The sequence below is a fragment of the Protomyctophum parallelum genome, assembly GCF_964188405.1.
Source record: "Protomyctophum parallelum genome assembly, chromosome: 3".
NCBI classification, from domain to species: Eukaryota; Metazoa; Chordata; class Actinopteri; order Myctophiformes; family Myctophidae; genus Protomyctophum; species Protomyctophum parallelum.
The window spans coordinates 6,813,811-6,837,778 of NC_139698.1; the positions used below are offsets into that span (position 1 = coordinate 6,813,811).

Genomic DNA, 23,968 nt, shown 5'->3' on the forward strand with positions numbered 1-23,968 from the left:
CAGGCAGTTTTCAAACTGGTCCACAAAATAACCAACAATATTGTGGCTTGCAGAATGACCCAAATGTCAAAGGAGATTAGTATTTTTTTAGCGATAAGATTCCATGCGGGGAATACAAACATATGATTGAGTGAATCTCTTTTAACCCATTCTGAACGGGCACCCATTTTGGTGTCAGCATCATGTTATGCTTTAGCTATTTAAAAATAGCAGATCTACAAGCTCATATCGCGCCACCGAGTGGCGCGATACGAGCTTGTAGGTCTGCTATTTTTTTTTTTATCGAAGAGCGACTGACATTTTTAGAATCTGATCTCAGGTCAGAATGGGTTCATCAGACCAGTGTGTGTCCGGCGGAAACCTCGTATGAATCTGATCTCAGGTCAGAATGGGTTAAACACAATGGAATACTGGTTGGTTTAAAACATAGGTTTTCATTTGTTTGGGGTTTTGTCTGTGGCCAGCAGATGGAGCCAGAGCACTTACAGTTTGTCTTTGTCATTAATACTGCAGTGTTGGTGTAGTGGTGAGTGTGTGTGTGTGTGTGTGTTTCTATAAGAGCACACAGTTCGACCTCTTCTTCACTGTGGCGCTCGTGATCTTCACCTCTCGACCCGTAGGGCCCTGTGAATGACACAAAGGGTTAAAATTACACCCCGTGGACGACACAAAGGGTTAAAATTACACCCCGTGGACGACACAAAGGGTTAAAATTACACCCCGTGGACGACACAAAGGGTTAAAATTACACCCCGTGGACGACACAAAGGGTTAAAATTACACCCTGTGGACGACACAACGGGTTAAAATTACACCCTGTGAACGACACAACAGGTTAAAATTACACCATGTTGATGACAAAGAGTCAAAATGGATACAAAAAGTTAAAATTACACCCTGTTGATGACACAACGGGTTAAAATTACACCCTGTTGATGACAAAGAGTTAAAATGGACACAACGGGTTAAAATTACACCATGTTGATGACAAAGAGTCAAAATGGATACAAAAAGTTAAAATTACACCCTGTTGATGACACAACGGGTTAAAATTACACCCTGTTGATGACAAAGAGTCAAAATGGATACAAAAAGTTAAAATTACACCCTGTTGATGACACAACGGGTTAAAATTACACCCTGTCCACGACACAACGGGTTAAAATTACACCATGTTGATGACAAAGAGTCAAAATGGATACAAAAAGTTAAAATTACACCCTGTTGATGACACAACGGGTTAAAATTACACCCTGTTGATGACAAAGAGTTAAAATGGACACAAAGGGTTAAAATTACACCCTGTTGACGACACAAAGAGTTAAGATTGCACACTGATTAAACAGATCATTATTTCACTGTTAAGAACACATACAGGTCATTATTACTGACGGTGCAGATTGGTTTAGATCAGGAGAACACATACAGGTCATTATCACTGACGGTGCAGATTGGTTTAGATCAGGAGAACACATACAGGTCATTATCACTGACGGTGCAGATTGGTTTAGATCAGGAGAACACATACAGGTCATTATTACTGACGGTGCAGATTGGTTTAGATCAGGAGAACACATACAGGTCATTATTACTGACGGTGCAGATTGGTTTAGATCAGGAGAACACATACAGGTCATTATTACTGACGGTGCAGATTGGTTTAGATCAGGAGAACACATACAGGTCATTATCACTGACGGTGCAGATTGGTTTAGATCAGGAGAACACATACAGGTCATTATCACTGACGGTGCAGATTGGTTTAGATCAGGAGAACACATACAGGTCATTATTACTGACGGTGCAGATTGGTTTAGATCAGAACACATACAGGTCATTATTACTGACGGTGCAGATTGGTTTAGATCAGGAGAACACATACAGGTCATTATCACTGACGGTGCAGATTGGTTTAGATCAGGAGAACACATACAGGTCATTATCACTGACGGTGCAGATTGGTTTAGATCAGGAGAACACATACAGGTCATTATTACTGACGGTGCAGATTGGTTTAGATCAGAACACATACAGGTCATTATTACTGACGGTGCAGATTGGTTTAGATCAGGAGAACACATACAGGTCATTATTACTGACGGTGCAGATTGGTTTAGATCAGGAGAACACATACAGGTCATTATCACTGACGGTGCAGATTGGTTTAGATCAGGAGAACACATACAGGTCATTATCACTGACGGTGCAGATTGGTTTAGATCAGGAGATATTGGCTGCATAACGACGCAGAAACCAAAGGCAAATAATGGCCCATAATATAGACCGATAGGAGTGGTGAACACAGGGAAACTAAGGTCAAAGGTCACAGCGACTCACCGGCTTCTTACTGGACTTGTGTAGAATGTCTCTCGCCAGGGACAGGAAGGACTGTAGTCACATGACATGGTAGAGAGACAGAGAGAGAGAGAGAGAGAGAGACCGAGAGAGAGAGAGAGAGAGAGAGAGAGAGAGACAGACAGAGCGAGAGAGGGTGAGGCAGAGAGACTGGGTTAAAGTGAATGTAGTTTGAACATAGATAAGACATTTAAATCTGTGTTTAATTGCATATATGAGTGTCAATGTGTCAGAAGGACAGACAGACAGACACAGACAGACAGACAGACAGACAGACAGACAGACAGACAGACAGACAGACAGACAGACAGACAGACAGACAGACAGCTTCTTAGCTTAAGTCTGATGCATGATGACTATTTTTAATGTATTTGATGAATTACCATGTGTTGTTCTTGCTTACTGTAAATTACTGTCTGCCTGTCTGTCTGTCTGTCTGCCTGCCTGTCTGTCTGCCTGCCTGTCTGCCTGCCTAACTGCCTGCCTGTCTGTCTGCCTGTCTGCCTGTCTGCCTGCCTGCATTCCTGCCTGCCTGTCTGTCTGTCTGTCTGCCTGTCTAACTGCCTCTGTCAGGTTAGCAGTGGGAAGTGCAGACGAGCGTGCCGGCGTTGATTTTCCAGAATAAACTGATTTATTCAGAGACTGATCGGCAGCAGAGATAATATAACTCTGGAGTCCTGCAGAAGAACAACAGGGGCTCTTATTCAACGCAGCTGTGTGTCCCAAGTGGCATAATCATCAAACATACGTCACGCTAATAGCCTTGATTAACCCATTCTGAACGGGAACGTGCTTTAGCTATTTAAAAATAGCAGACCTACAAGCTCGTATCGCGCCACCGAGTGGCGCGCTACGAGCTTCTAGGTCTGCTATTTTTTTTTAAATCGAAAAACGACTGACATTTTTATAGAATCTGATCTCAGGTCAGAATGGGTTGATCAGACCAGTGTGTGTCCGGTGGAAACCTCGTATGAATCTGATCTCGGGTCAGAATGGGTTAACCCATTTAGGGCGGGGAACCCCATTTGGTGTTTTATATACTTTAGCTATTTTAGAAAAATCGTAAAAATGTGCCTATATATTATTTCAGAGCGAAAGTCTTTAACTCAAATATTTGCTTCTGGGGGGGGGGGGGGTCCTTGAAACAACATATTTTGCGATGGGTGGGGGTCGGCGGCCAAATACATATAATTTTTGGGGTCCTTGACATGAAATATTGAGCACCGCTGATATAGAAACATTTTCAGAAAATTGTCATAATTTAGAAGACCTTTTTTTTTATTTTGACGTGGGGCCTAAATGGGTTAACGGTAGCATACAGTATTAGTGTGGTTGCTATACTTGCTGTTGGCAAACTTGGCAACACACTGTTGTTCTATAGGGCAGAAAACTGTCGTGTCACCTAAACCCTTTTATTTTCTGCTCCGTTTTCTGATTGGACAATATGATGTCCTGTCCAATCAGCAATCACAGACAGGAGTGACTTCACAATAATATGTAATGCACTGGAGTTTAATTCTTAGTCCATGACTGAGTAACAGCAAACACTCCCCCCCGTCCTTTGAAGTGACTATAACGTGACAAGCGCGACAAATCACCCACAAAGTACATTTTAAAAGGGAGAAAGTGCATGCATTCCTCCTCGTTAAAGGGGCCACAGGTCAGGGGATTAAACGTCGCCCCCTCTACTACGCCACACAGACAGCCTGTGTGTGAGCAAACATCTCAAACATCACATCGTTCACGGCTCATATAAGAGGAATGGTCAGCACACATGACTCGACAAAATGACACGTCTGTCTGTCTGTCTGTCTGTCTGGTAACAAGAAGACTCACCCCGGTGCGTGCCCGTCTTTCCTCCCGGAATTTTCCCCAGTGAGGGGGATAACTTTGTAATATGCTATTGGCTGTTTGTATTCTTTTTAGAAAAATATAAAAAGATACTCCTGTGGAAAGGCTATATTATATTACTTATATTGACCCTATAAACAATTTCGTATTATTTAGTATTATGTAAGGTTTTGCCCCCTCAAATGGTACCTCGTCAGATAATCCCCACATATCCTACAACAACTTCTGTGAACAGACTTCACTGTAGTAGCTTTTCATAAATTATATTTGTACTTAGGCTGTTCTGCTGTCATGAAAGTTTATAGTTAGAGAAATTCAAAATCCAGCCGTCTGCTGTCCAGCCTCTCCCACCCCTCACTGGGGAAAATTCTGGGAGGAAAACAGAAACGGGGTGAGTCTTCTTGTATTCGTCTGTCTGAAACTAACAGTGGAAGATCTATATAATGAAACCATGTATTCACTATAGAGTGCTATGTCTACAGTGATCTGAATGTAGAGCAGCAATTTCTGCTATTTTTGGAGAAAAACAAGTTTGAAAAATGTAAAAAGAAAAAATTCAACATGGGAATGATTATGACGATTACAGCAACGCTAATTGTGAATGGGCGATGATGTAATGATTGTGACAGATCACCTCTTCCACATTGATGCTGGACTTTGCGCTGGTCTCAAAGAAGCGTATCCCATGATCCTTTGCGAGCTGTGAAGGAGAGAACACGCCAGTGATTACACAACATCCTGTTCCTTATCGCAGCGAACCCCAGCGCTGATAGAGTGATAAGGTGTTTATGATACACTACACACACGCACACACACACACACACACACACACACACACACACACACACACACACACACACACACACACACACACACACACACACACACACACACACACACACACACACACACACACACACACACACACACACACACACACACACACACACACACACACACACACACACACACACACACACACACACACACACACACACACACACACACGTCGCTAGACAACTATCTGTCTGTCTGACTCTAGAACTACACCTCCAGAAATCCGAGTAACAGAAGCTGGCATTTTCCGCTCACGATTTTTTTGTATTAATTTTTGTATTAATTTCCATTTCCTCTTAAGCTTAGATGATTTTGATTTATATTAGGATAAATTTGCGCATCTAAACTGCACTTCTGTACTGCAATACGCTTTTATAATCTTTTAGAACTTTTATTATACAACAACAGTATCAGACTGTGGTTGTACTGGTCAGTACAACAGTATCAGACTGTGGTTGTACTGGTCAGTACAACAGTATCAGACTGTGGTTGTACTGGTCAGCTCCCACCAGTACAACAGCATCAGACTGTGGCTGTACTGGTCAGCTCCCACCAGTACAACAGCATCAGACTGTGGTTGTACTGGTCAGCTCCCAGTGCAACAGCATCAGACTGTGGTTGTACTGGTCAGCTCCCAGTACAACAGTATCAGACTGTGGTTGTACCGGTCAGTACAACAGCATCAGACTGTGGTTGTACTGGTCAGCTCCCAGTACAACAGTATCAGACTGTGGTTGTACTGGTCAGTACAACAGTATCAGACTGTGGTTGTACTGGTCAGATCCCACCAGTACAACAGTATCAGACTGTGGTTGTACTGGTCAGCTCCCAGTACAACAGTATCAGACTGTGGTTGTACTGGTCAGCTCCCAGTACAACAGTATCAGACTGTGGTTGTACTGGTCAGTACAACAGTATCAGACTGTGGTTGTACTGGTCAGCTCCCAGTGCAACAGTATCAGACTGTGGTTGTACTGGTCAGCTCCCAGTGCAACAGTATCAGACTGTGGTTGTACTGGTCAGTACAACAGTATCAGACTGTGGTTGTACTGGTCAGCTCCCAGTGCAACAGTATCAGACTGTGGTTGTACTGGTCAGTACAACAGTATCAGACTGTGGTTGTACTGGTCAGCTCCCAGTACAACAGTATCAGACTGTGGTTGTACTGGTCAGCTCCCAGTACAACAGTATCAGACTGTGGTTGTACTGGTCAGCTGCCAGTGCAACAGTATCAGACTGTGGTTGTACTGGTCAGATCTTAGGGCCAATGTGTTGCTCAAGGGCACCTCTAGAGTCAGACATGTGTCCCTGCAGCCTCTAATGAGAACAGTAAATCAAAATGAAGCAGAAAGGCCTCGTCACCTTACCTTCTCTCCTGTGTCCTTACCTTCTCTCCTGTGTCCTTACCTTCTCTCCTGTGTCCTTACCTTCTCTCCTGTGTCCTTACCTTCTCTCCTGTGTCCTTACCTTCTCTCCTGCGTCCTTACCTTCTCTCCTGTGTCCTTACCTTCTCTCCTGTGTCCTTTGAAACCTTCCTCTTGGCTTCGATGTCACACTTGTTGCCTAGCAACATCCGACTGACACCCGCTGATGCATTCTGGGAAGAGAGGAGAGAGGTTTGTAGTAAAGTGTTTAGACCCATTTTTAGGCCCGATGTCGAAATTTAGAAAATGTCTTCTAAATTTTCTGAAAAACCTCATGTTTCTATATCAGTGGTTCTCAATATTTCATCTCAAGGACCCCAAGAAATATATGTAATTGGCCGCCAAACCCCATCTGAAAATATGTTGTTCCAAGGACCCCCCCAGAAGCAAAGGTTTGAGTTAAAAACGTTATATAAGGAATGTAATTCACCCATTCTTGAGATAAGGGACAAAACTTTTTTCAAACTAGATTTTTTTTTTTTTTAAGATACATTCAAATCAAATAGATGTATTTGTATACACAGGTCTCAACTACCAATCTTGAGAAGGAACAGGTTTTTCGCATAACATTTCTTTCTAAAATGGGACATTTATGCACTTAATACCTGATTCATGTCAACTCCGTCAGACACACTAAAATCCCTTTTAATTGAATTTGATAATTTCAACAATAATATAAAGTCCTCAGTTATCTTATAATGGCTTTCAGTAATCAAGTTAAGTAATACAATTCTTTTAATATTGTTTTGTTCCAATATCACACTATTATGAAATATCCAATTTCTCAAATCCGTCATTTCAGCCTTTATTTTCAATATTATAACATGAAAACCATGTAAAAAAAAAGAAAATCATCATTACGTATCATTTCAGTAAGTGTTTCAAAACATAAGCACAAAATATTTAACATCGAATTTTCTATTTCTTTGGAAATTAACAAAAACATCACGGGACGAACGTCTGACGGAGTTGACGAACATCTGACGGAGTTGACAAGTTTAACTGATTTAGGTTCTAGACCACCTAGGATCTTGATTCTGGTGACTAATCCCACATTGTCAAGGATGAGGAATACAGTGGTACTATTTATATTGGCCCTGTGACCATGGCAGCCATTTTCAAAATGGCCGCCACCTGCTGTTATTTTACAATAACTCAAGTTCTACACCACCTAGGATCTTGATTCTGGTGTCTAATCCTACATTTTCAAGGAGGAGGAATACAGTTGTACTATTTAGATTTATCCTGTGACAATGGCAGCCATTTTCAAAAATGGTGGACCTGCTATTATTTTACCAATTTAGTCAGGGAATATTATCATAATAATGTCAAATCGGTGAATACAATTATTACCAAGAATTTTTTCACCAATGTGTTTGTAAATGTGTCTACTAACATATCCCACATTGGTTTCTATTGAACCACCCTAGGGGCATTTTTGACAGCTGCTGAAAGTTGGGTACCATACCAAGTGGCTATGGCCAAACTAGGGAGTCTATGGCCAAACTAGGGGTCAAACCCCTTGGGCTAAATTCGGCCATATATCCACTTGCCCAAATGTGCTGACCTCATTTTGTGATGACGGCTATCGCCGTTTTCAGCCCGAGGAGTGTTCTTCGTGCATAGCTAATGCTTGGAATGCATTCAGATTCAGAATCATGAAAACTCCCTAGTTTGACATGTCACATGCTACTTAAAGCATAATGAACATTTTGCCTTATATAGGTTGCTGATGGTACCCCAACTTTCAGCAGCTATCAAAAGTTCCCCTAGGGTGGTTGAATATAAAGCAATGTGGGATATGTTAGTAGACACCCTTACAAACACATTGGTGAAGAAAATTCTTGATAAGGAATTTATTACCAGATTGTATTAATATCCCCTGAATAACTCATCTTCTAGACCACCTAGACCCGACTTCACCAACAGAGACCCGATTGACACCTAAACAACAAGTTTGGACAGCCCCACCAATTAGTGTTACGGAAAATAGCAAGTGTCTACCCTAGGCCCAGAGGGAGACACAGAACTTAGATGCGGCTCACATGTTGCACGACTCCTCAACAAGCTGCCACCAGAGATGAGAGCTGAATTCTGCCGCACAATGCTCTGCGGCCCAGGAGCAACCAACACCATGTTGGAGTTCTCTGAGTGGTTGAAGCACGAGTCCTAGCCATATAGCCTGTGCAAAGGCAAACACCTTGAAGACCTGCTTGAGGTGAACAGTGAGCAGTGAACAGTGGGCGAAAGACTGAATACAGAAGATCTGCCTTCAGGACTATCAGGCAGGATGTGCAGACACTGAAGGCATCAGTGTCGTTCTGTGTCCCCAGCATGTCAACCAAAGCAATGTTACCAAATCAAAGGAGCCTTCACCTAAAGTCACCTGGGGCTGGGTGAGCAATCGTATCCTGTATCTAGCCTCACAACTAAATACAGACACTTGGCCAGACTGCCGTTTGAAAGGGTCAAACCCTTCATCCTGATTGGGGAAGACCACCCCACCTAATCACACCAACCGAACAAGTGAGGTTGGGGCCTCCAGGTGGGCCAGCAGCCATCTGCACAAGACTGGGCTGGACCCTGCAGGAAAGCAATCTCCAGCCAAGACAATGTAAGTTGACTATAACAGAGCCCCAGAACACAGAGGTCATGAGAAGGATGGAGAAACACTGGCAGGAGGCCACCAAGATACAACGCCACACTGCAGTGGCCAGTGAAGTCAAACTGTGCGTCTGTACCTGAAAGGGACAAGTCAAAGGCCAGAAAGCCCACCTCCTTTTAATGTCCTGTCAGTAGCAACTCAACCTGCACCTGAAATAAGCCCTGACCACTCCCAGAGAAAGTTCATCCTTGAAAATGTAATGATTAGTCACCAGAATCAAGATCCTTGGTGGTCTAAAACTTGAGTTATTGGTAAAATAACAGCAGGTTGGTGGTCATTTTGAAAAACAATGGCTGCCATGGTCACAGGACAAATCTAAATAGTACCAATGTATCCCACATCCTTGAAAATGTATGATTAGTCACCAGAATCAAGATCCTAGATGGTGTAGAACTTGAGTTATTGTAAAATAACAGCAGGTGGCGGCCATTTTGAAAAATGGCTGCCATGGTCACAGGGAAAATCTAAATTGTACCACTGTATCCCTCATCCTTGAAAATGTAGTCTTAGTCACCAGAATCAAGATCCTAGGTGGTGTAGAACTTGAGTTCTTGTAAAATAACATCAGGTGGCGGCAATTTTGGAAAAAGGCTGCCATGGTCACCACGAGACAAATCTGTGATGGCCCTATAGCCAAAAATGTTCCTTAAGGCATGCTCTAACTGTGTGCCAAATTAGAATACGTCCCATTATTCAAAAAATATAATTTTATTGTTTTAGGAACACTTTTGTCAACTCCGTCAGATACATGTCAACTCCGTCAGACACAAAACCTGAGTTGACGTCTGACGGAGTTGACAACATGTCATTTGTTTTCATCTTAACCCTCTGTAGTACAATGTAGCCATTTTGTTTTTGCTTCATTTGTTAGCTAAACCTAACCCTAAACTAAAATAATAAACATTATTTTGGAATTCTTAACAAAGATCATAATAATGTCCTGACGGAGTTGACATGTAAAAGCTGTGACCTCATTGATATCAACATTGTTTGTTTAAAATATCAAACAATTGAATGCTTGTCAGACCAGGTGCTCCACTGTTGCAACAAATATAAACGGGACTTGGAAAAGGAGTCTTCAGGCTAAATCTGTCGACAATATTTTCGGATTAATTTAAGACTTTAAAAAAACCTGACGGAGTTGACGGGAGACGTGGGACACACATTTGATATGAGATATCTAATGGAAAATATAAATTAAAATTAACTGTGTATATTGTTTGCTATGTTGTTGACAATCTACTTTAATTTAGTATGTATATTTATGTGATTGTGACAGTATTAGACACTTTTTTAGCAGTTTGAAATTGTGTCCACTTGCTTGGGACAGGCTAAATACAGGCGTTTTTGGGTACAGTGCCTGCTTTTAACTAATTCAGATGGCATATGAAAACAATTATAATGAAATTAATGGCATAATAATACACAACTGTATTACATTTAACTTTAGCAAGTGCTTTTATTTTTATGAATTAATTTATTTTTAACATAAATAAGGCTCTTATGTGTGGGACATGTTTTTTCCACTTTTGTCCCTCATCTCAAGAATGAGTGAATTATATTCAAAGATTTGAGAGACATTTTCACGATTTTTCAAAAATAGAAGATCTACAAGCTCGAGTGCCGCGCTATGAGCTTGTAGATCTGCTATTTTTCAACAGCTAAAGTATAACATAATGCTAGAAACACCAAAAGTGGTTCCCGTACAGAATGGGTTGAAAGAGTGTGAATGCCGGACATCAGAGACGGTTGACATGTTATAATCAAGACCCCGGAAACCCAGAGAGAACAAAGGACAACATGCTGGTCGATCATAGGTACTGCAGCGCATTACGTAAAACAAAGGACAACATGCTGGTCGATCATAGGTACTGCAGCGCATTACGTAAAACAAAGGACAACATGCTGGTCGATCATAGGTACTGCAGCGCATTACGTAAAACAAAGGACAACATGCTGGTCGATCATAGGTACTGCAGCGCATTACGTAAAACAAAGGACAACATGCTGGTCGATCATAGGTACTGCAGCGCATTACGTAAAACAAAGGACAACATGCTGGTCGATCATAGGTACTGCAGCGCATTACGTATCGAACGAGTGAAAAGGGTTTCGTCCGAGTCTCCGAGACATTATACGGACATTCTGCATAATGATTACGTTCTAGTTTTGGGTACTTTAAGGGAAGTTGTATTTATACAACGTAGTTTCGGGAGAAGAGGCCTCCTTCCGCTCGACCTTAACCACTCCCCCCTCCTTATCAATCACTCCCCTCCTTATCAAACCCACCTGCCTGTCGTCATCACCTGGCCAATCCTGCCACAATCACCACAGTATAAATACACCTGTGCGCCAACATCTACCTGTTCTCACTACGTGATCCAGAACAATCCCTCCATCCACCCCTTCTACCTCCACCTCAATAATCACACTTGTCTCCTTCTCTTTCAGGAACCCGGGCAGTTCCGGAGCAGAGACGCCCGCTCTCCGAGCACGCTTACACGGCGTCCTCTCCCGAGACTACACCCCCATCCTGAGTCTCACCCATCCCGGGTTCCCCCCCCCCCCTCCCCCCCCCCCTTCCCCCCATTTCATCATTCAATTTACCAATAAATGGTTGAACTTGAGCGAAGGTGTGGACTCTTACTAAGTGAAGTACATTTTGAGACCAAAACCTTTGTACTTTTACGCAACTACATTTTGAATTCCGGACGTTTTCTACATTGACACTTTTACTTTAAGTAAAACATCCGAGTACTTTTCCCCCCCACCACCTGTATTATACAGTTTATAATGGGTCGCACACACACCAAGACATTTATTTCATTTTTGAACAGGGAAAATGAAATAAATGTTTTGAACTTGAAGTCTTGGCGTGTGCGACTGCGACCCACTACCGTAATTTTTTATATGTTTTGAACGGTATAGCGCACCTACAGTCAGAGCGCGGTGGACACATGAAGAGGAATACAATTTATAATGCCATCTATAAAGCATTCAGCAGATGCTCTTATAGAGAAACTTAGAAAGAGTCAGACAAAGTAAGGGCCGATTCATACTCCTATTTTAGAGCCGAATAAAAGTCGGTTCGGCGCTGTAGAGCCTACAATGTGACGTCATTTGAGGTTCGGTGGGGGGGGGGGGGGGGGGGTACCGTCCTAAAGTCGGCTCTTCGGTGCTACTGAAAGTTTCTGACGAACCGAAATCATTTCGGCACTACAGCGCCGAAACAGCGATAAAATAGGAGAATGAATCGGCCCTAAGCCTGAACAAACAACACAGTAAACAAACAGTCACAAACATACGTGGAGTGCAAAGTGGAGAGACCAATTTGGTGCTTCAAAGTAACCGGGCATATACCAGGTAAACACCAAACTACTGGCATCCGTCTAAAAAGAAATAAAAACCCACACGCTGTCTAAATAACATTCTTAACGCTTGAGGTCACGAAGAAACCAAATGTTAAATGACAAAAACCGTCAGAACAATGTCACCAAAGTACAGGCGCTGTATCTCTGCAAAGCAAACTATAGCGACCGTCGAATGAAGGCGACAAGAGAGGAGTGCTAGGCAGTGTTGTTTTCGTCGACTAAAACTATGATGAAAAATGTTCGTCGACTACCTTTTTCCACTAACGACTAAGACTAAATACACTGACAATTTTGTCGACAAATAAAAACTAGACTAAAATGTTAGGAAGGGACTAGTGGACAAGAGAAGTCATTTTACAATTGGCAAGTGACAAGCACTTGGAAAGTGCATTGCATTTATAGTTTGACTCGGTTCCACAGATAAATATTGTGAAAATGGCCGATCTACCCCCCAGAAGAATGTGATTACAGTATACGATCTCATAATTTACCGCTTAATCAGCCAAATGAATGGCGTAGCCGTAGATTGTGCAGGGTTTACATTTCTTTCAGAATAATCGTGCAAACTTCCCGCATATTTCACCGCATAAAATCACAAAACCCCCCCGCATATTTCACAACTTCCTTTCATAGCATGATCAAGGATTTCTGCCCGTGTTTTTCTGCCCGCTAATATGATATCCAGATAGGAACATTAGGATTTTTTTTTCTTTTTTTTTTACACACATAACATTTTTGTTTTGTTGGAGTGAAATGCAAACACAATTCTTCTCTCGATTTGATTTAGTGTGTGTGCCCGCATGTGTGTGTGTGTGTGTGGGGCGCATGCGTTTGTGTGTGTGCGCATGAGGATCAGAGGGAGATGGCAGAAAGAGAAGTCTGTTCAGATTTGATGCTACCGAGAGAGATCTGCCACCAGAGTTAAATTGGCCATTTGTTTCTGTTTAATTCCATATACACATGATATTTCAGCATCCCATCTAACAATGGAACAGTTACATGACAATAACCGTAAAAGGTAGTGTGAGTGATATTTTTTGGTTAAAACTAAAGGTTTTTTGTTCAAAGGTTAAAGCTCAGATAGTAGTCATTGGTATATAGCTTCAATTGTTCCAGTTCCATTTTTGTGTGCTCACTTCTTTGTCAGAGCATACTTATTTCAACGCACCTCGACAGTGGGTGCAGGGCCAATAAGGCAATTATGGAAGGAGGTATAGGGCCCGCACACACGCTCACTTCTTTGAGTCATTACTTACAATTTCACTTGTTCAATCTGTATCCTGTCGGATAATGAGTGACGTGGAGGATTCCCCTCATTCCTTTGGTAACGCTATGAACTGTGGGTAATTCCCTTAGTCAAAGTCTCATTTCAAACGGGACAGTCCCTCATTTCAAACGGGACAGTCCCCCATTTCAAACGGGACGGTCCATCATTTCAAACGGGACAGTCCCTCATTTCAAACGGGACAGTCCCTCATTTCAAACGGGACAGTCCCTCATTTCAAACGGGACGGTCCCTCATTTCAAACGGGACGGTCCCTCATTTCAAACGGGACGGTCCCTCATTTCAAACGGGACAGTCCCTCATTTCAAACGGGACAGTCCCTCATTTCAAACGGGACAGTCCCTCATTTCAAACGGGACAGTCCCTCATTTCAAACGGGACGGTCCCTCATTTCAAACGGGACGGTCCCTCATTTCAAACGGGACAGTCCCTCATTTCAAACGGGACAGTCCCTCATTTCAAACGGGACGGTCCCTCATTTCAAATGGGACAGTCCCTCATTTCAAACGGGACAGTCCCTCATTTCAAACGGGACAGTCCCTCATTTCAAACGGGACGGTCCCTCATTTCAAACGGGACAGTCCCTCAAGCCCTCGCAGACTTCACGGGAACGCGCGCCTAGAAGTCGGAAGGGGGGCGTATTGGAATTGGGCCATAGTGGAAGAGCAAGACAATTAAGAACCCAGCTGAACTTTAGAACAGTTGTTCTCAAACTTCTCCATGTCAAGGACCCCTAAATGAATGTGTATTTGGCCGCCGACCCCCATCTGAAAAGATTGTGTGCCCCAAAGACCCCACACAAGATTTGTGGTCTAACATTTTCAAAGAATCTCATTTTTTTTGTTGACAATAGCTGATGCATATATAGGGGCCCTGGGGGTCCCCGGACCCCCGTTTGAGAACCCCTGCTTTAGACCACATAATACCACCATAACTCTGAAAGTCAATGTGTACACTCTCAGAGTTACAGCCACATCGGTGTCCATTTGGTTCCTATTCCTAACTATCCATCATTTATCTGGGGACCCATGCAGCCCTCATGGAACCCACTCAAGGACCCCCTGGGGGGTCCCCGGAAACCCACTTTGAGAAGCACTGCTTTAGGAGACAGGAAGCAGGTTGGAGTCTATTCCTTCCAGTGGGAGAAGTGAACGTGAACACACACGTCTGTTCTGAACCATTCTTGAGCCTCACCATGGTCACTCTTCACTGGCCACATAATCTCGCGACATCTAACCAATTTAATTAACATTATATATTTATATATATATATTCACCAACTCCACTGGCTACCCATCAAATACCGCATAGATTACAAGATCCTCCTCAACACATTCAATGCCATCCATAACCTCTCCCCCCCCATACCTGTCTGATCTCATCCATATCAACACTCCCACCCGGTCACTCAGGTCTGCCTCCTCCACCAACCTCACTGTTCCCCCAGCTCGTTTGTCCACCATGGGGGGTAGAGCTTTCAGCCCCTCGCCTCTGGAACAGCCTTCCCCCCGACATTCGAAACATGGACTCACTCCCCACCTTCAAATCCCACCTCAAAACTCACCTATTCAGACAAGCCTACTCCCACCTTGAGTAGAAGTCTGCTGCAGGCCTTTGTGTGTATTTTAAACTTGCTGTATTTTAGACTTGCTTTTTGTATTGTATTTCTTTTCTGTTTTGTTAGGCGACCTTGAGTGACCTGAAAGGCGCCATATAAATAAAATGTATTATTATTATTTCTGCCTGCTACGCTCCACCACAGATACCTTCTATAAAATATGGGACCCATATTTGAGATTTGTTTGGGACTCAGTTAGCTACCACCTTGACCATAGGGTTCCTGGACAGAAGTGATGCCACTAACCTTGATTGATAAAGTTATGGATATTATTGTTATGTATGTATGTATGTGTAATGCATATCTTTTATTTTATTTTCTCTGGAGTCGTTAACCCATCTAAACTTTCAAGCACCAAACTGCAAATGTGTCCATATTTGTATATTCTTTTTGCACTTAATTGTTTTTTGGTATAAGTGTATAATTGTATCCTTTGTTCCACAACGCGCCTGAGTTGAGCCGTCTGTTTTTGTTTGTTTGTTTTTCCTGTCTTGTCTTTGTCATAAAATGAAAAAAATCAATACAAATATTATTGAAAAAAAAAAAAACATTATATATTTCATTCACATACATTACATATATTTAACACACATCATGCGACCTTGTCAGGTTGTCTGTCTCACCTCTTTGATGCTCTTCATCCAGTTCTGAATGTTCTCATACGACTTCTCATCTGTGATGTCATACACCAGGATGATTCCCTAGACAGACAGACAGACAGACAGACAGACAGACAGACAGACAGACAGACAGACAGACAGACAGACAGACAGACAGACAGTTTAGAAGTGTGAACAGCTCTCATAGTTAACCCATTCTGACCTGAGATCAATTCTAAAAATGTCTTCTTGTCAGTCGCTCAGATTTTTCAAAAATAGCAGACCTACAAGCTCATAGCGCGCCACCGAGTGGCACGCTATGAGCTTGTAGATCTGCTATTTTTCAATAGCTAAAGCACGACATGATGCTAACACCAAAATGGTGGCGTCCGTGATAGCTTTTTCTCCGGTCAAAAGTACATTTGTTTGGCTAAAAGGGTTAACGGTCTGTCGGACAACCCGCCTCTTCAGACTCCATTTTAGCCCGTAGTAGCACTTGCCCTAGCCCCGACGACCTCACAGGCGTATAATATGCAAAGGCTGAACTTATGTCATTTAGATGGCATTTTATGTAGACATGCTGTAGCTTCGCTGTACAGATAATCTACTGTTAGACAGATGCTATAGGTTCTTAGCTTCCTTATGATTCTTTATGACAATCTTTGATGTATTTCCTTGTGTTGTTCTTGTTTACTGTAAATCGCTCTGGATTAAGAGCGTCTGCTAAATGCCTGAATTGTGTGTGTGTGTGTGTGTGTGTGTGAGCGATGTCTCACCATGGCTCCTCTGTAGTACGCTGTGGTAATGGTCTTAAACCTCTCCTGTCCTGCTGTGTCCCTGCACACACACACACACACACACACACACACACACACACACACACACACACACACACACACGTTGATAACAGTAGTTTTATGTTTTAAGGAACTTTCATGACTGTAAAATGAGTAAAACTACAAAAAAGAAGCGTCCAAACATAATAATAATGATCTTTTCATAATCCTTAACGTATGTAGTTAAGTTCGAAGAAGTTTATTGAAAGACGTATCAAGTCCTACCCCTTCTTTCTCTTTATCCCATTCTGACCGGGCACCCATTTTGGTGTTGGCATCATGTTATGCTTTAGCTATTGAAAAATAGCAGATCTACAAGCTCATAGCGCGCCACCGAGTGGCGCGATACGAGCTTGTAGGTCTGCTATTTTTTGAAAAATCGAAGAACGACTGACATTTTTTAGAATCTGATCTCAGGTCAGAATGGGTTCGTCAGACCAGTGTGTGTCCGGTGGAAAACCTCGTATGAATATGATCTCAGGTCAGAATGGGTTAAATCAAAACTTATATTCAGGTTGATTCTTTTCCTTTTTTAAAATAGTAATAAAAATGAACGGTTTTGGACAAGGTTTCCACCAGACAGCAATGTTGTTAACCCATTCTGACCTGAGATCAGATTCATACGAGGTTTTCCACTGGACACACACTGGTCTGATGAACCCATTCTGACCTGAGATCAGATTCTAAAAATGTCACAGTCGCTCTTCGATTTTTCAAAAATAGCAGACCTACAAGCTCGTATCGCGCCACTCGGTGGCGCGATATGAGCTTGTAGATCTGCTATTTTTAAATAGATAAAGCATAACATGATGCTGACACCAAAATGGGTGCCCGGTCAGAATGGTTTAAACAATGCAATTAATATTATGCTATATGCCAGTGGTTTTGCGTACATGCGTGCGTGCGCGTGTGCATTGTGTACATTGTGTGTGTGGTGGACGGCTGGACAATGACAGACAGTCAAAAACAACAGGGATGTTCCTCTTTCCTCAGGAAAACATTTCAACAACAAAAAAGGCAGAGAAAGGAACAGTCAAATGTACCCAGAGTCGAGGAGCTTAGGGGATATTATTTCGCGCCAATTCGTCATAAAAGCGCCAAATGTTGCCCAGATGTAGCCCAGGGCATGCTCTGATGATTTAGCTATAGGGCGCCAGAGAACGGCGACCTTTGGGCTCACCGTTGACAACCTATATATATAGCCAAGGCAACATTTTATTATACTATATATATATATATATATCTGATTGACATTTATACCACCTAAAATGGTATAAGACGGTTTCTCCAGAAAGGGTAAATTGCTGATCACCGATCGAGTCATTTGGAGTGAATATCGGCTGATCAGCGATTGATCGGCCGATTGATCGGAGCATCTCGAGACAATAATATTACCAGAAACGCATAAAGAGCTACAGCCCTGAATGACCATTACAGGTCTGGAACACATCAGAGGACGACCTAGGGGGTCAAGGGGTTCCTTGCTAATAAAACATTTGAGTACTAGTACTAGTTGGGACTCCTAATGTGCCATATAGTGTCATACAGACTGTGAAGAAAACCTGCAGAAATGGCACCCAGTAAGTGGGTCTTCTGATCAGAATAAGAACCTTATAATGGTGTGACTTTTCTTTTTGTTGCCACGGATACATGTGTCTGTATACGTGGACATACCGATGAACCCTGTAGGACACATCGATGACCCCTGACCCCTGTACGGACACATTGATGACCCCTGACCCCTGTACGGACACATCGATGACCCCTGACCCCTGTACAGACACATTGATGACCCCTGACCCCTGTACGGACACATCGATGACCCCTGACCCCTGTACGGACACATCGATGACCCCTGCGTCTTGCGGCACGTCCTCATTCCAGGGACAGTGCGCTTCATGCCAGCTTGTTGTACATCTGCTATTTTTTTGACAATCTTTCAAAGATCTTTGAAAGGCATCCGTATGGAATCGGCCTCAGGCCTAAATGGGTTAACCCATTTTGGGGCGGGAACCCCTTTTGGTGTTAGCATCATGATATGCTTTAGCTATTGAAAAATAACAGATCTACAAGCTCATAGCGCGCCAACTTGTAGGTCTGCTATTTTAAAAAAATCGAAGAACGACTGACATAGAAACATAGCTCTGATCCCTAATTAAATAAAAAGAACACTTTTACTACTCACCAAAACAAAGGTGGGTTGAACTTGTGACATTAGAAAGCCTATTTTCCTTAGCGGACGCACTCTGAGCCCCCCCCCCCCCCCCCCCCCTCACACACGTATAAACGGTACTTTTTGGCCAAAAGGGGATTTTGTTTCCACCTAAAAAAAACATTTTTAGTTACTCCGCTGCGCCCTCTACCGATTTTGCCCAGAGAACTGCATCATAGAGAATATTTTTCCTCCGGTGAAAGAAATCCCTTTCTGGCCAAAAAGAACAGTTTTATACGTGTGGTGGGGGGGGGGGGGGTGGGGGGCTCAGAGTGCGTCCACTAAGGAAAGTAGTCTTTCTATTGACACAACCCGTGTTTGTATTGGTGAGTAGGTCAAACGTTCGTGAGATTTCCACTAAAGAGGAGAGGCTGGTCTGATTTCGATTTGGGATTTAAAACCGATAGTCCCATAGCCTTACTGCAGGGGCAGAAATTTGCAGAATCGAAGCAGTAAGGCTATGGAACAGAGCTAATAGAAACATAGCTTTTTCAGAAAACTGTCAGGATGTAGAAGACACTAAACTGCCTCCCCCTGGCCAGCCGGGGCACCTGATGGAGGGGAAAGGAACTGGTCTCTATACTGCCTCCCCCTGGCCAGCCGGGGCACCTGATGGAGGGGAAAAGGAACTGGTCTCTATACTGCCTCCCCCTGGCCAGCCGGGGCGCCTGATGGAGGGGAAAGGAACTGGTTGGAATAACGTGTTCCTTCCACACGCTACGTCCAACCAGGGAAACTCCCCCCCTGTCAGGTGTAAAGGAGCAACTTGGACACTCAGGCATGAAGGAAGCATGAGTTCAAGTCCGTTGCTCTCCCCTTGTCCCCCATATATGGGGGACTAGGTTGGTCTCCCCTTGTCCCCCATATATGGGGACTAGGTTGGTGGAGGGTGTGTAGAGCCCAGCATCACATTAGATGATTGACACAGGGGTGAAAAATGGGTTACAAAATCGTGGGATAAAAAACAGCAAACAGAACAAAGGTCCATTCCTCGCCTGTCTTTTCTTACCAGACTTGTAGTTTGATTTTCTTGCCGTCAACGTCGATGGTCTTAACTTTAAAGTCGATGCCTGGGAGGGGGGGGGGGGGGGGGGGGGGAGATGGTGAGATGGGGGGGGGGGGGGGGGGAGGCAAGGCAGAAGGAAGGAAGGGCAAACAATGACGTAAGTCCCTCAGATATGAGCTTAATGACACACACACACACACACACACACACACACACACACACACACACACACACACTCTCTCTCTCTCTCTCTCTCTCTCTCTCTCCCCCCCCCCCCAGCATATATGGGTCACACCAATTGAAAACACAAGACAAATTCCAATGTAATTTCATTGTAATGTTGACTTGTCTGTCTGTCTGTCTGTCTGTCTGTCTGTCTGTCTGTCTGTCCACTGAGTGACTGAGTGAGTGGTTGATCTGAGTGATTGGTTTACTGATTGAACACTGTTGAACGACTGTTTTAAAAGTATTGCACAGTGACAACTAAAGTCTCTGTAATATTTTTGTTGTACCATTACTAAACCAGTGAGACTATTGTCTAAAATGAAGGGATTTAAGATCATTAAAGCTGGGCTGTTGCCTGAGTGAGTCCAGTGCATTCTGCCAACTTCCGGTCCAGGACTTTGTCACTCTGTCTTCGCAATAATGCTCTTCACTTTTGGCGCCCTCACTTTTTATCTTCAATACACGTACTTTGCCCAGCCAATCAAATCATCGTGTTTGTGTTCACACGAAGAGTCAAAGCTGGGCATAGGAGGGGCTAGTGGTGCCCCACAGAAATGACATATGTAGTACTGTACAAAGAGTCAAAGCTGGGCATAGGAGGGGGCTAGTGGTGCCCCACAGAAATGACATATGTAGTACTGTACAAAGAGTCAAGCTGGGCATAGGAGGGGCTAGTGGTGCCCCACAGAAATGACATATGTAGTACTGTACAAAGAGTCAAAGCTGGGCATAGGAGGGGCTAGTGGTGCCCCACAGAAATGACATATGTAGTACTGTACAAAGAGTCAAAGCTGGGCATAGGAGGGGCTAGTGGTGCCCCACAGAAATGACATATGGTATATTATGTACACAACCTGTGTCTACCGTTTTGCTCTGGGCTCAGTTTCCTGCAATACACAGACAGACAAACTGAGAGAGAGACAGACAGACAGACAGACAGACAAACTGAGAGAGAGAGAGAGAGAGAGAGAGAGAGAGAGAGAGAGAGAGAGAGAGAGAGAGAGAGAGAGAGAGAGAGAGACAGAGAGAGACAGAGAGAGAGAGAGAGAGAGAGAGAGAGAGAGAGAGAGAGAGAGAGAGAGAGAGAGAGAGAGAGAGAGAGAGAGGAATGAGGGTGGGTGGAACTTGTACAGACAGGAGCAATGAGATGAGATGTGACAGAGAGATGAACTGAGCATGAAGAGAGTGGAGAACAAACGCACGCTTTATACCAAACACGGCAAGCGAAACGCCACAACGAAGACGACATACGAAGAGAAGAGAAGGAAAAAAAGTACATAATAAAAATCCATGAAACACGCGAGAGGGAGAGTTCAGAGAGAGAGCTCAGAGAGAGCTCTTCAGACCAGCTTCCTGCCTGCCAGGGACATGAGGAATGGAATGATGTTACTTCTTCTGTTGTTGGGATTCGGAACATTTTGATTGGTCATTAGAATGATGATGTCACGTTGTGTGCATTCCGGAGTTCTACGTTCCAACAAACAGACAGACAGACAGACAGGCAGGCAAGCAGGCAGACAGACAGACAGACAGGCAGACAGACAGGCAGGCAAGGGGTCAGACAGACAGACAGACAGACTGACAGACAGACAGTGTTGCGCTGCTATATTTTCAGCATGCAAAGTGTAAAATGACTACTGGATCTCTTGTCCATTAGTCCCTTCCTAACAATTTAGTCTAGTTTTTATTTGTTGACGAAATTGTCAATATATGTAGTCTTAGTTTTAGTCATCATAGCTTAGTTTCCATGTAGTGAAAACGGTAGGCGACGAACATTGTTCGTCTTAGTTTTTAGTCGACGAAATCAACACTGGTCCGAGGACAAGTAAATGTTCTATAGGCTATGTGTTTTTTTCCACCCAGACAATGATACAGTATGTTCTATGTTAGAATAGACATACAGATACATAGACAAGCACAAATAGAACACATCCTATGTTGGTTCTATGGTTCTGTATATGACAGCAGAATATGTGATCAGGTCTGTAGGTCTTAGGTGTCTGTCACTCTATGTTCTACACACTCTAAGTCTATGCTCACATTCAGTCAAGAATAAGTGCCAACTGGCCAAAACACTGTTGTTATGAAATGTAACATAATAGGCCTATAATACAGCACATTCCTCACATTCCTCATACATTCATAAATGTTATATGTTTCTGTACGTAACGTATAATTTAACCTCCGGTGTAAAAATTGTATAATATAATGTGTAAAGGCCAGTCATTCTCAAACTTTTCTGTCCTTAACACAAATCAATTTGAGGGTCCTGGACCCCCAAATCGATAGGTCGCCTATACATTTGTCCGACAACCCTCCAAAATAAAAAATAAAATTATTCAACGATTTTCCAAAAATGTTCAAAAATAGCACAGGCTACAAGCTTGTAAATCTGCTATTTTTGAATAGACAACGTATAAGTAAAGTGGTTGTGGATTGTGATGCTGTGTTACACATTTTACCCCAGGGACCCCCCTTCCCCAAACACTCGATAATTATCAACCATATTATGGTTGATAATGATCATCGGCCAGTGGTTTTCACCAGTGGTCCGGGGACCACCAGTGGTTCCTTCCAGGTGGTCCCCTAGCAAAATGATGGAGAGTTGGTAACCAAATGGACTTCATTTAATTAGATCTTTAACTCTTGAGTATAAAATTAAATCAGCTGGCTCTCAGGAAGTTACATTATTGTTAAACATCACATTATTACTTAATTTACACGAACTCTACACAATTAAGAGAATGTAGAAGAATTGTTATTTTGATCAACGTTAGGCCTGTTATCTCTCCTAATGGTAGCAACATCAATACAGCATGGAATCCTATCAACAATAAGACAATTGTACTTTAGTTTTGGGTCTGAGAGGCTAAAATGTCATCAAATGGTAAGGTCAACGTGGCTCAAATGCCGAATAAATATTAAATGGGCCTTGAAATGAAAAGAGTTGAAAGCCTCTGCTATATACGTGTACAGTAGTTCTATACATACCTATGGTAGATATATACGTGGAGTTGAAGTTGTCCTCTGCCAAGCGGATAATGAGACAAGTCTTCCCCACTCCGCTGTCTCCGATCAGCAGCAGCTTGAACAGAAAGTCGTACTTTTTCGCCATAGTTTAATTAAAAAGTTTAATTTAGTTCTGCGGTTGTTTGTTGAAGCAACTTTTTAAAACGTCCCCACGAAGAAAACAAGAACAGCGGTTATTTATTTCTTTGCAAAGTTGTGTGTTGTTCCTGGAGTGGAGGAGGAGGAGGCAGATGATTACTGTATGTCCTGTTCAACAAGAGCTTTTAGTGTTGTTTTGAAAACCTCACAGACTTGTTTGTTTGTTAAAAAAGAAAAACTAGTTTTTTTCTCTCCCCTTTTCTCCTGTGTTGTTGTTTGTCTTTTATTTTCCTGTAGTGTCACCACCCCGGGGTTAAAGTTAAACTCCCAATAAATTCCTCTCGATGTGTATATCTTCTCTTCTTCTTTCTGGTGTTTTTTTTTTTCTCCCTTCTGCTCGGTCTGTTTTTCTGCTTCTTATTTAGTTTCGGGAGAAAGAAAATATAATATCCACTTGCAGTAAAAATCAATTTTTTTTTTGTTTAGAAACAAGCCGCTTAAAAACCCCGATGTAGACAAACATCCACTTTTGTGTCCCGTTCTTCTCCTCCTAGTCCTGTCCTAGAGCTGCTGAAA

General features: G+C 42.9%; 1 protein-coding gene across 1 annotated transcript; it reads right to left on the reverse strand.

The window, feature by feature from the left end:
- Positions 1-400: 400 nt before the first annotated feature.
- On the reverse strand, positions 401-23,968 carry rab13 (RAB13, member RAS oncogene family). The gene is made up of 8 exons (XM_083760965.1): positions 23,276-23,968; positions 20,063-20,123; positions 16,782-16,842; positions 16,030-16,107; positions 6,551-6,640; positions 4,841-4,906; positions 2,338-2,388; positions 401-624 (listed from the first exon to the last, which is right to left on the reverse strand). Exons 1-8 carry the CDS (start codon positions 23,397-23,399, stop codon positions 553-555), a joined length of 603 nt encoding a protein of 200 aa, XP_083617091.1. The 5' UTR covers positions 23,400-23,968; the 3' UTR covers positions 401-552.

What these genes read in the sequence shown, in the direction of transcription:
- rab13 (XM_083760965.1), bottom strand. Translation starts at nt 23,399, where the DNA reads ATGGCGAAAAAGTACGACTTTCTGTTCAAGCTGCTGCTGATCGGAGAC. An exon ending in CACGTATATATCTACCATAG is followed by an intron (nt 20,124 to 23,275) that starts GTATGTATAGAA and finishes CCCCCCTCCCAG; the next exon opens with GCATCGACTTTAAAGTTAAG. An exon ending in CGTACTACAGAGGAGCCATG is followed by an intron (nt 16,108 to 16,781) that starts GTGAGACATCGC and finishes CTGTCTGTCTAG; the next exon opens with GGAATCATCCTGGTGTATGA.